At 37.5% G+C, this 12,219-nt stretch overlaps 1 protein-coding gene across 2 annotated transcripts; it reads left to right on the top strand.

Moving 5' to 3' along the window:
• Positions 1–1,890: 1,890 nt before the first annotated feature.
• On the top strand, positions 1,891–11,117 carry LOC149682670 (thyrotroph embryonic factor-like). Of its 2 annotated transcripts, none has more exons than XM_089834315.1 (3): positions 1,891–2,288; positions 6,108–6,548; positions 8,856–11,117. In XM_089834315.1, exons 1-3 carry the CDS (start codon positions 2,189–2,191, stop codon positions 9,308–9,310), a joined length of 996 nt encoding a protein of 331 aa, XP_089690441.1. In that variant the 5' UTR covers positions 1,891–2,188; the 3' UTR covers positions 9,311–11,117. The 2 variants fall into 2 exon arrangements, with proteins under 2 accessions (XP_089690441.1, XP_089690440.1); XM_089834314.1 differs by having other exon boundaries at positions 8,838–11,117.
• The last annotated feature ends 1,102 nt before the right edge of the window (positions 11,118–12,219 follow it).

Here is a 12,219-nt window from a genome sequence, read left to right as displayed (position 1 = left end):
CTTCTAGAGAAAAATATCGATTCTCAACGTGATCTGGCTACTAACCCCATCTTTTAGAAATCATAAAAAATGATAGGCATTATTCCTTGAGAAATATATTGATTTTTTGAGTGATTTTATTTGGCGACATCTGTTTTCTGATTTGATTTTAAAAAAATTATGAGCTAATCTTTGATAGGCAATATTGATAGTTATGAAAATTTCTGGAAAGATAAGTCGTTTTTTGAATGATATCGAAGTTTTTAATATATTTTAACGTTAGCAAGTGTAGGTTTATTCTATAAGAAGATTCTGTACTTGGTGGTCGTTATAACCCTCTCAAACAAATAAATAAAAATAAAATAAACGATGGTTCAACAGTTCAAACTGTGAAGACGGAGCTTCTTGTATATAGAAGCTCCGTGCTGTCACTGATGTGAACGACTACTCGAGGAGGAAGAACGATTCCACGAAATCATCCAAACGTAGAAGTAGATAAATTAAAGTGTAAATTTTCTGATTTTTATTACCCACAGTTTTTAATTGCAATTTTTGCCTTTAATTATTATTAGTTAACCGTTTATAGTAGATGGTTTAGATTAAATCAAGGGCGAATAATTTTAAAAATTATGAAAAGTAGCTTTTGAACTATAGACAGTTAAAAGTCAAACTTGAGAAATGAGATTATGGAAATTATATGAATATATGAAAATATTAGAAATTCTACAAAATCAGGAAATATCAGGAATCGATTAAACAGAGTAAAATTAGGTAGAGACCAAATCAGTTTGATCGAAAACAATCAAATTTAAAGTCCGAAAATTAAATAATCGATTAATTTAGTCGTCCCTAAAGATTTCAATTTGATTTGATAGGCAAAAAATCTATCTAACAATGAGAGCCAATCTAACATATTGAAGGAAGATTTGATAGTTTCACCATCTATGATTTGTTGAGAGGGAAAAAATCTATCTAACAAATAATGCCAGTCTAAAATATAGCTAGAAGAATTGATAGTTTCGCCAAATATGATAGTTTTGAGAGGAAAAATATCTATCTAACCAGCAGTGTCAGTCTAAAATATAGTCAGAAGAGTTGATAGTTTCGCTATCTATGATAGTTTGAGAGGAAAAATATCGATCTAACCAGCAATGTCAGTCTAAAATATAGTCAGAAGAGTTGATAGTTCCGCCATCTATGATAGTTTGAGAGGAAAAAAATCTATCTAAGAAGGAGTTCCACTCTAAAATATAGCCAAAAGAATTGATAGTTTCGCCATCTATGATAGTTTGATAGAAAAAAAATCTATCTAAAAAGGAGTGCCCAACTCTGCTTGTAAACTTGTATTAATGCGAAGCCTGGTGGGAACTATGTATACATTTTGCTTTTTATTTGTACTTTTGATTCAAACCGATTGATTTGATTTGATGGAAATTATCCGCACTCCAATAACGAATGTATTTATATTTTTATTATTTTAGCATATAAATAAATAAAATTTATTTTCGAAGAGAAATACCACATTATTTGTGAGCCTAACATATTTTCCAATATCATACAATTTGATAACTAGATTCATGACTTCACCTATCTTTGAACGTACTTTTAGCAGCTTTCTTCTGCAGCTGAACTGCACAAGCATATTTCTATGTGCGCGAGATAGAGTAGGCTATGGTTTTATTGAGATCGGATTTCCGGAGTCGGAATCAAGAGTTCAAGACGCTTTGGCTTGTCGTTAGCAGGATATTGCGTCATTATCACGTGAAAATTAATCGCTAATTTTGTATCATTTGATTGTCTTAAGATGACGCAGGACCTTAGAGGTTAAACTACAAAACAAGTGAAGTTTTCCACAATTAAATGCCATCTAGGACACAAACAACGCGAAAGAGATTTTAATCCAATGCGGCGGCAATACACAAGGTGTATTTTCCAAGGAGAATACCGCGTGGAAGCCAAATTATCCCCCCCTTAAGCCTCCTATTAATGCGCGGATTGGTAGTTTCCAGTTTTCACTTCCACCCACAGCTAGCTAAAAAACGTGACCCAACAACTAGGCTTAAGACTCAAGAGGTGCGTAGCAAGGACAGTTTCCCAGGCGAGCCACTGTTCTAATTTATCGTGCAGTTCTAACTTTTTAGACTAAAACCGCGACTGTTTGAGTTTTTACTACCGTATTTAGCCTAATTTTTGTGTAGAAAAATCAAAAATGGATGACAATTCATCAGATTTACCAGCTATAAACGGGTATCCTAGCATTAATATTCAAGAATTGATAGAAACACACGATTTAAGGAATCCAATGTCAGGTATGTTGAAATTTGTCTTCTACATTTATACAAGAGAGGGGGAGGAGGAGGGTTGTTTAAGTACCTATATTTACAGCGATAATTAGTACGCTAAATATTATTTTTTTGTACTCATAAATTAACATATATGTCGTTTTATGCTTGAGCTATAAAAAATGCTAGTTGAGTTGGATGTGTAGGTTAGTTTTCTAAGGCATGGGTATGGTTCACTGGGGGCCAGGTTGCCATCTTCTAACACGGTTAAAATGATTATCTTGTTGCTAAGATGAAGCTGCCTTCTGTTTGTAAAGTTGCAGCTTACTTAGCAACTAAGAAACCGTTGCATTTCATCAGCATTGCACATTAATGTTATAATTTAGCTATACCAAAATAGACTTATTTTACGCTGCTTTATGCTGCATAATTCACAAACCTCCACCATGCTTGGGCTGCTTAGCTCACTGTGGGTTAATATCGCTACCTTGAAATTGAGATCGCTGGCAGTTTAGAGTTTAATGGCAATTAATCACACCCAAGCTGATTAAGAACTATAGATAGTTTTCAGACATGGAGGATTCATACCATTTACACCAGGAAGATGGGCTATCTTGAGGACAAAAGCAGACGGGTTGTTGTCCGCCAGGTAGCCCGGCCTCCTGGTGTAAAAAGTATGAATTCTCCATGTGTGAAAACTATCTATAGCTTCAATGTTTGCATAAACACATAAAGAGGAATGATTGTTTTGGAATGGGCCAAACTTTTATTACATAACCAATTAAGGAACCTACCACTATCTAATCTAATCACTGTACCACAGATACAGATAAATAATTCCACAATTTACCTACATATCCACAAAATTTATAATGATATCCAATTAGCCTTATTCAGCGCCCCTGGTGGAGGGTCTGGAAACTACTCCCATAGAGATTGGGTAACTAAAGAAGGTTCGCAGAATCACCGTCAGGTGGCGCGGCTCTTGAGTCACCTGGCGGCAGTGTTGTTCTTGGTAGTACAATTGTACTTTTTAGTACATTTTAAAGTCTTCAGTACGAAAAGTACATTTTGATGTTTGAAAGTACATTTTCAAATTCCATTTTTTAACATTAGCGTCTATGGGACGAAAATTACGCCGCAAGATGGCGCCAAAAGCCTTCGTAGAGGGGAAAGGAAATTTTAATACCCCCAAAGGGAGAAAGTACGTTTTCAAAAACCCTCCCATTGGGGTAGTACGTTTTACTCTTGGGGAAAGTACGTTCCCAAAAATCTGGCAGTGATTCTGCGAACCTTTGTAAGTCACTGTTCACCAGTCTGGCAGTCTCTATGGGTGTAGTTTCCAGAACCTCCGCCAGTGGCGCTGAATAGAAATAAGGCTATTTAGTTTACTTCTACTGTGGAAAAGTGTTTACTCTCTGGCAGCTAATGCCTATCTTGTAGTTTAAACAAATGCCACTAGATGCTCCCTTAGTCAAGGGGATGGTGTTGACTGGCCCACTAGCTTAGCAAATTAGCTCCTCCCTTGGCGACGAGTTGTGATTGGTTGTTGCCTTTGGGCAAGTAAAATTGGTTTGTAGAAGATATAAGCCAACATTTTCTTTAAGAGATTTCCAAGGAAGACAACGGCGGGTGGGTAAAAAGTATGCGAAAGACGTCGCAGGCAATATTCAAAGACTCCGTATGCATTGGTACTGTCATGGATTAAGTTAGGATGATTGACTCTGCTTTTAGCCTATGTAATCCGATTTTCGAAATGCTATCCTGGCGCCCTCTTTATTTACGTACGAATATTAACAGTGGGGAAACTAGTCCCTCGCCCCTAACATATAGCACTTATTCTGTTAGAAAATTAGTGGCCGTTAGGAGCAATAGTTTCTGCAATGCTTCTGTCACGCCTCTACAGGATGGTTACAGAAACCTCCAGAGTCAATCCTCCTGGTTTCCTCCATGGTACTGTACACCTAGTCCTTGTTTTCGCGAGATTGCATTGCAGCCAGTTGTCCTATTTTTTGAAATAAAACGAAGTAAATTTCTTTGAACCACGCCGCTTCTCCGTTACAGGCTCTGACATATTTTCAAAAAAATTTTACCAATCCGCCGCTGACAGGAAAAAAGCTCACTTTGGGGCTTCAGCATAAGGATATACTTTTAGAGCGTAAGACGTGGGTTTGCGGGAATGATTTAAGCGATTTTCAAATTACAAGCGCCCCACTCAAACTGTAGAGTCTCGATGGTGTCTTTTGAAACGAAGCATATGCTTAGGTGGTGTTTTTTCAAATGATAAGGACATGTACTTAAAGGAAAGCGTGGCTCCATGATCACCCCTAGCATTCTGGCTAATCTTGTGGACAGGAATTTTACCTTGCCAAAGGCAGGAACCAATCAGACCTAATGCACTAGGTCCCATTGGTTCCTGCCTTTGGCTTAACTAGCCTTTAGCAAGCTTAGCCACTGTGTAGTAGAAAAGCCATCTTTCAGGGGCATCAACGGAGCCGCGCTTTCCTTTAAAGCAAATGTCTTTTCCTGTGGCATCCCTAAAATTCTGGCTGATCTTCTGCTTACAAACTTTACCTTGCCAAAGGCAGGAGCCAATAGGAACTCGTCCATGAGGGCGGAGCTAAAACTAGCCTTTGAGAGCCAGTCAACTTCACCCCTCGATTATGGGAGCATGGATGAAGGATGCGCGTGAAAAACATTCGACGCTCAACAGGATGTGCAACTCCCTATACTAAAAAGTAGACAAGTCGATACTAGCGCCGCCTGGCTATCAGCGCTGGAAACCCTCGTGGGAAAAATAAAAAATACTGGACACGAGAAAAAAACACGCGCTACCGTCGATTTTTTTCTTAGCGTCGTCTGCTAGAAGCAAAACAGTGTTTTTTTTTCTTATGTCCAGTATTTTTATTTTTCCCGCGAGGGTTTCCAGCGCTGGTAGCCAGGCGGCGCTAGTATCGACTTGTCTACTTTTTAGTATAGGGAGTTGCACATCCTGTAGAGCGTCGAATGTTTTTCACGCGCATCCTTCATCCATGATGGGAGCATCTAGTGACATTTGTTTAAACTATACCTCAGCCGAGACTTACTTTAGGCAAGTTCTTGTGGCGTCGTGATGATTAATTTCAGTTATTTCAATGCAAAACCACAGACTATGACCCTTATAACCCCGAACGAAAACTAATCTTATTATATTTGTACAGCTTATTAAATAACCCAGACCAGGCCGTTAGCATCAATGAGATAGAGTTACAATTCAAATCGGCTTACCGCGAAACGCATTGGGTTTATCAAGCACGTTTATCAAAACGTGACAGCGCCACCTGTGAGCCTCTAGCGGAACTAATTACAACTTTTACTCGCTTATTTGCAATCAGAAACATCGTTATGATTTTTATTTCATCTAAAATTTATTAGATTAAAAAGAACTGCAGTTTTTATTATTCAACTCGCGTATTTTATTTAACACGTTTAAAAACCCATCTTGACAGCTTGTTACACGGATTATAGCAGCAGACGGTAATAAAACAGTTCTTGGAGTGATTAATAGGTGGCGCCACCCGTATTTTTTTACAGATTCATGCTCGACAAAATGTGTATCGATCGCGAAACGTCAATCTCGAGATCCCACGTTGTGACTCTAGGTTTAATACATATATTCTATCTCATTGGTTAGCATCTTAACTTAGAGGCGGGAAATATTAACGTGCAGTTTCCTGAGCTTGATGGTTTAAAATTACAAGGATAGCACTATTTCTGTGTCATGCTGGAGGTCAACTAAGAGGGGGAATACCTAATAAATGTTTAATGATATATACTTACAGTGCGCGTAAACTTTTTAATTTACAGTTCGCTCAGCATTGATAACTACAAACAACAAAGAAGAGAAAGATCCAGATGACGTAACTGAACAATTTGACGCCACTGCCGCTTTTCTGGGCCCAAACCTGTGGGATAAAACCCTTTCTGACTTCAAATTGGAATACCTGGATCTTGATGAATTCCTGCAAGACAACGGAATTTCAGACAATGAAATAAACCGCTTCAAAATCAGTTTCAACAGCGGTAACAAGTCCCCCAACGAATCGCAACCTTCAAACAAAAACAGTGATGAAGTGGATTTGTGTCACCAGGGAGCTGACCAATCTAGTCCAGAAGCTGATGACGTTGACTGCCCTAGTGAGGGGCCTTCAAATAAAAACGCATCTGGATCTGGTGGTTATGTCCCCAATTCAAATATTGACTCTCCAGGATCCAATTCTAGTGCCTCAAATGAGAGCTTTAGTCAAGGTAAGTTGTTTTTTCTTTGTTAGTTACTAATCGCCTATAGAGAGCTTTCAGATGGGATAGTAGTACGTCACACCCTCCCAAGTCTTACCGCTGTTCTGGTGGTCTCAGCTTCATTTCTGCTTTAAACCCACCAATATGGCAGCGTAAATTATGTCACGAGACTCAGCTCCTCCTCCAATTGAAAGCTCTCTATACGCAAATTAAAGGGAGAGTGAAAAGGAAAATAAAGTTACTTATTATAAGACCTATCTTCATAGTCTCAAACATCAGGGAAATACCTCAGAATTATTTTAAAATTGATTTTAGTTTGAGATTTCGTTGGTGATTTTATTGTAGCACCTCCAACCAATCGCGTAACGCCCTGCCTTTTTGATAACAAATTTCTCGTGGCATGCTCACGCTCCGTATCTAGCGCCATAATTGTCACATTGCGGGCTATTTTTATCAAATCTCTGACTTAATTTCATTCGAAAGGAATTTTTGTTATCAATAAGGTAGAGCGCGTAACACAATTGGTCGGAGGTCCTAATCTAAAATTCGAGTTTTAAAATCATTGGTAGGAATTTCCTGGATGTTTTACGATCCAAATTGGTCTTATAATTAGTAGAAGCGTTGCCTACGGAATAAGTATTAATGCCACTTCGCCGTAGGTTTTTCAGACTATATTTCTGACATTTTAGTTCGCCTTTAATCTCTGATAGGTGCGCTGTTTGCTATCCCTTTAAGTGACGCCACGCTTCGATTTGAAAGTTTTTTCCCACCGAACTGAGGGGTGTATGGTAGGGATGTCAACTTCCCAGGAAAAAAAAACTGTTTTCGGTTAACCGATTAATTTTAATGGCCGGTTTAACCGATCCAAAAACCGGTTATTATCCGGCCCTTTATGATAAATGTTGAAAAATGCTATACTGCAACGTAGACTCAAAAGACCAAATATTAGTACCTATAGGCGTTAAGTAATGCCGTTCTCCATTGGCATTCTACAATATGCCAATGGAAAATTACTCCACAGATGGAGTAATTCTCTTGGAGTGAGAACGCAAGTTCCTTTAAAATTTGCATTATACGCATCTGTGTCTCCTTCGATATGTCTCCATGGTGGTAGATTGCTAGCATCCAACCGAAGCTAAGTAATAAGTGACGAGGAACGAAAACTTTTCATTTTGTGATTTAAAAAAAAAACCGATTCGGTTTTCGGTTTTCATTTTAAAAAAACGGATCAAAACCGAAGAATTGAAAAACCGGTGCTCCGGAGTTGAAAAAACCGGTTTTTCGACATCCCTAGTGTACGGGGCAGAGGGTTAAAGTGGTAGATTTCTTTATCATCCTCTCACCGGTTTTCACCCCTTTCCCCTGGGTGACTGCATTAAATAGAATGAGTCGAATAGAATGTAGAACCGTTGCAAATAGAGTATGATGTTTGGGGGTCTTTAAAAAAGAAGTTTCTTTTGCCGTTATTTTTTTACAAGGTTATAGTCCTCGCGCTGTCTATGGTTCTCGATTCAGAATTTCAGCTTTTAGTCTTAAATTACTTGTATTTATTAATAAAATAATAAAAAAAATTAAATAGTAAAATTTTTAAAATCATCAATGAACCAAAGTAAATCTACTTTTATGAATGATCCCTTTATAGAAGGATAGCAAAGAGCGCCATCACGCGACGAAACATATATTTTTGAGGTAAGGTGAAGTCCCCCACCTTCAGCCAAGCTTGAACTGGCCTTAAATATCAGGGTTCGTACACGACCTGGAAATCCTGGAAAAGTCAGGGAAATTGAAAATGGGCCTAAAAAGGTCATGGAAATTGAAAATGGACCTTAAAGGTCAGGAAATGTCAGGGAAAAATATATTGTAGGGAAATTTAAAGTCTGGGTAAGGGTGACAAGAAAATGTGTTGTCTGAGATTTGACCAGAAGCCCAAATTCGCGGAACGGTATAGTAGGTTTCTTTTTATAATAATAACTCGTACAAAAATGATTTGAGTGATTTTTGATTGGTTTTCATATATGTTCGCCATGTAAGTTATTGAAATTTAGTCAGGGAAAACCTGGAAAAGTCTGGGAATTTGATTCCAAAAATTTTGCACGAACCCTGTTAATACTTATTCCGTAGGCAACGGTAGAAGGGACAAAAAATTACTTAATTTTCCCTTTCACCCTCCCTTTAAGAAAACAAGGTGGTGAAACACCAGACTGTTTTCTCCCCGAAATTTGAAAATGGTCAATTTGCATTATAACATTTAGTAGCCTAATATGTTTTGTGTTAATGTTTAATTTAAATTCGCTGTAGGACTAGCTGTCAATTCAGAATCCCGTGGCAGAAGCCGAAAGGCAAGTTCAAGCAGCAGCTTCCATAAAGCTCAGGAAAATAAAGCTCAACTTGGCTTGGATGTCGATTACAAAATCAATCCAAATGAACTGGCGTTAGCTTGTGTTCCGGGTCAAAACTTTGACCCAGCCAATTGCTCATTCTCGGAGGACGAATTGAAACCGCAGCCAATGATCAAAAAGTCCAAGAAACAGTTTGTACCCGAAGAGTTTAAGGATGACAAATATTGGGCTAGACGTCGTAAGAACAACATGGCTGCTAAGAGATCTCGGGAAGCCCGGAGGGTCAAGGAGAATCAAATCGTGCTCAGAGCTTCGTACCTTGAAAAGGAAAATTCGGCGTTAAAGGATGAAGTGGCCAAACTGCGCCACGACAACATGATGTTAAAGAAGAAAATTCACAGATACGAGCAACAGCAGCATCAGTCTTCTTAGAGGGAGAGGAATTGCCCATGCCCATCTTGATGAAAAAAAAAATAAATTACATTAATCACTTGAATACCATTGAGGAAATATATAGGATAGCCCTGGGATATTTTAAATGTTACGTCGCGTGTAAGAGAATATTATTTTTAAAAAAGAATGTCTTGTAAAAATTGGGAGTTTTAATTAAGAAATGTTTAAAGATTTAAGAAAATATAAACAGCTGCCTACATATAGTCTTCGTTTTGACTCAAAACTTTTGAGTCATGGGTAGTTTGTAATACAAAAGTGATAAAGATTCTGGATTCTTGTTTGGATTAATGGATATTTGTATTAATTGGTAGGATTGTTTGTTCTCCGCATTTTTTGGTTCATATCATATTTGCTTATATGTTACGAGAGATTTATCTCCGACTTGTAAGATTCTGTTCACCATCAACGCGTCAAAATCATATTATTGACACAGACCATCAATGAACAGTAATATTAATCGCGCGCGTTTCTGCGTAGTTTCTGCTATAGCAGTTTACACCAGAGCTTTAATGCGCTATGAACTGAAAATAATAATAATAATAATAATATCGGGCCAGCACAACACTATTTTTGTATAACAAACTCAAAAGAAGGTAGAAACCATAGGGTCAGTATGCATAACTGTGGACACTTTTTGCATAACCTTGAATAACTTCCGTTGCTTATATGTTAGACTCAAAATTAAAAAAGCAATGGAGAGAAGCATTCTTAAGACACATTCTCACAAGTTTTCAACTTTTTAAATTGAATACATTTTTCACAAAGTAGAGTTCCCCAAAGGACGAATTCGTGCTCAACTTTGGACACTTCTATGTAACTTTGGACGCCCCCTTCCTAACTTTGGACACCCCTTCCTAACTTTGGACAGCGAAAAAAGGGTGACTTGGGGACGCATTAGGCGAATCACAATTTCAAAAGTAAAAATAGGCCTATACGCTTAGGCCGACCTAGACGTATGCCTAAAATATATAAAAAATCAGAAATTTCTTTAAAACAAACTTTATTAAATATGGGGCTACTTATGTAGGTTTTTAGGTATATAGGGCCTAGGCCTATTTAGGCCTACCTATACTTCATTCCTTTTAGGCCTATAGGGGGGAATAAAACGTTTCTTTTTAAGCCCAGTCCTACATCTACTAGGCCTATCGCGAGTTAATTAGTGTTAACAAACGGAGAAATCGGCCAGCATGAAAGTGTCCAAAGTTAGAAATTTGCCCATGTGTTTTTAAAGCTGAATATTTCGTCGAATTTCCCGCGTAAGACAGTGTTTAAAATACGGATTATGAAGCCAAAAAGTTGCTCTTTCGAATGGTTTCTAGTTTGTTCAGGTATGATTTCTCTAATTTTCGTCAAACCTTATTTCCCGGGACCAAAGGGTTGACCCCCGTCAAATTTGGCCGTAATTTAAATGGACGAGTTTGGGGAGTGGGCTAATTTGGCTCGTAACGTAGTCGGATGTTATTCTACGACTTTGAAGTATTTTTTTCTAAATTCCTCACATTCTAAGCTTTAAAATAAGCTATTTCATTATCAATTTGATGCATCCAGTAATTAAATATGATTTTTATAATAAAAGTGTCTAAAGTTGCAGCTGTCCAAAGTTAGGCACACTGACCCTATATAAAAAATGCGGGTTTCTACTTTCTTTTAAGGGTAATAATTTCTTTTTAATTAATGTATGTTGTATGTATTGAACCTTGAACTAAAATAAGTTTAACCCCTTAAGTGTTATAAGAGAGTTAGGGAAGTAAATAAAGTTGTTTTTAATTGGTTATGGCTATTAAAATATGCGTAGTAACATTATTTAAACATACCAAATGTAACGTTACAGACCGTTTTTGAAGTACTGAAACAATTGATCCTCGATATCGTAAATTGGGAGCCATTCTCTAACTATCGTCTAAAGGGTTGATGTCAACTGTCCTCGTGCCGTCTATGAGTGCGCGGTATCTAAATAGGTGATTAGTCTTAGGTGTCGTCCAACCTTGAACGAACAGAGGCGAATGTCTCGCTATTCCCCTTGTGCTAATAACAAGTTGGGAAAACCAAAATATTACCTCTCCGAGTCAAGAGGTCTACTACTACAAACTTATTTACCTAGATATGGAATTATTTCACTTTTTTGAAGTAAAAATTTACGAAATATTGAAGCAGTATTCCAAACATAGCGAATGTACAGTAAAGCAGACGACATTTTACATCCAATAAGGATAAATCTTGGACACATGGAAATCAGTCAATGGGGAAAAGAACAGGAAATGAAGTCTACGCTTCAGCTGTTTAGCCTATATTCTGATAGCTACATTCACAACTGATTTGCAGTGTAAACACTATCGTCTCGTCTCACCTCAACAATATTCTTAGTTTGCCAACATGAATGTTAACGTTAAATAACACCAAAGCTAAATTGTAGCTAGACGCACTAATAGTCAATGCGCACCATAAAGAGAATAATAAGTCTGTAGCTACTGCCCGTTTACCATTAGCCCTTTTACTAATTAAATTGCCACCATGATCTTTTCTTCCATGATAAAATCTTAACCTGATTATTTAAGAGTGTATTTAACTTTCGGCTCACTCTGAACCGTTGATGTCTCTTCATTTCAGACACGAAAATCAAAGCCACAAATTTACTTCACCTCAGGCCTCAATTATTCACTCTTTATTTCACTAAGCCTATTGCGGATAATACTTGTTATACCCGCCGGAGTCTAGGTGTTAGTTTTCTTCATGAAATCACTACACCAAGGATTATTCTATATACAGATGTAGTATAGCTTAAGCAATATGTAAACAGCCATTTCAAATAACAATATTAAAAAAAATCTTTGGAATATCAAAATGAAACAGAGCTTTAAAGCTACAAAAGTACTTAATGCATCATAATT

Source organism: Phalangium opilio, unplaced genomic scaffold (genome assembly GCF_054372755.1).
Source record: "Phalangium opilio isolate 3A_F unplaced genomic scaffold, DU_Popi_V2 ptg000038l_1, whole genome shotgun sequence".
NCBI lineage: Eukaryota > Metazoa > Arthropoda > Arachnida > Opiliones > Phalangiidae > Phalangium > Phalangium opilio.
Note: the sequence above shows the minus strand (reverse complement) of the source record. Positions and strands in the feature narration are given on the sequence as shown.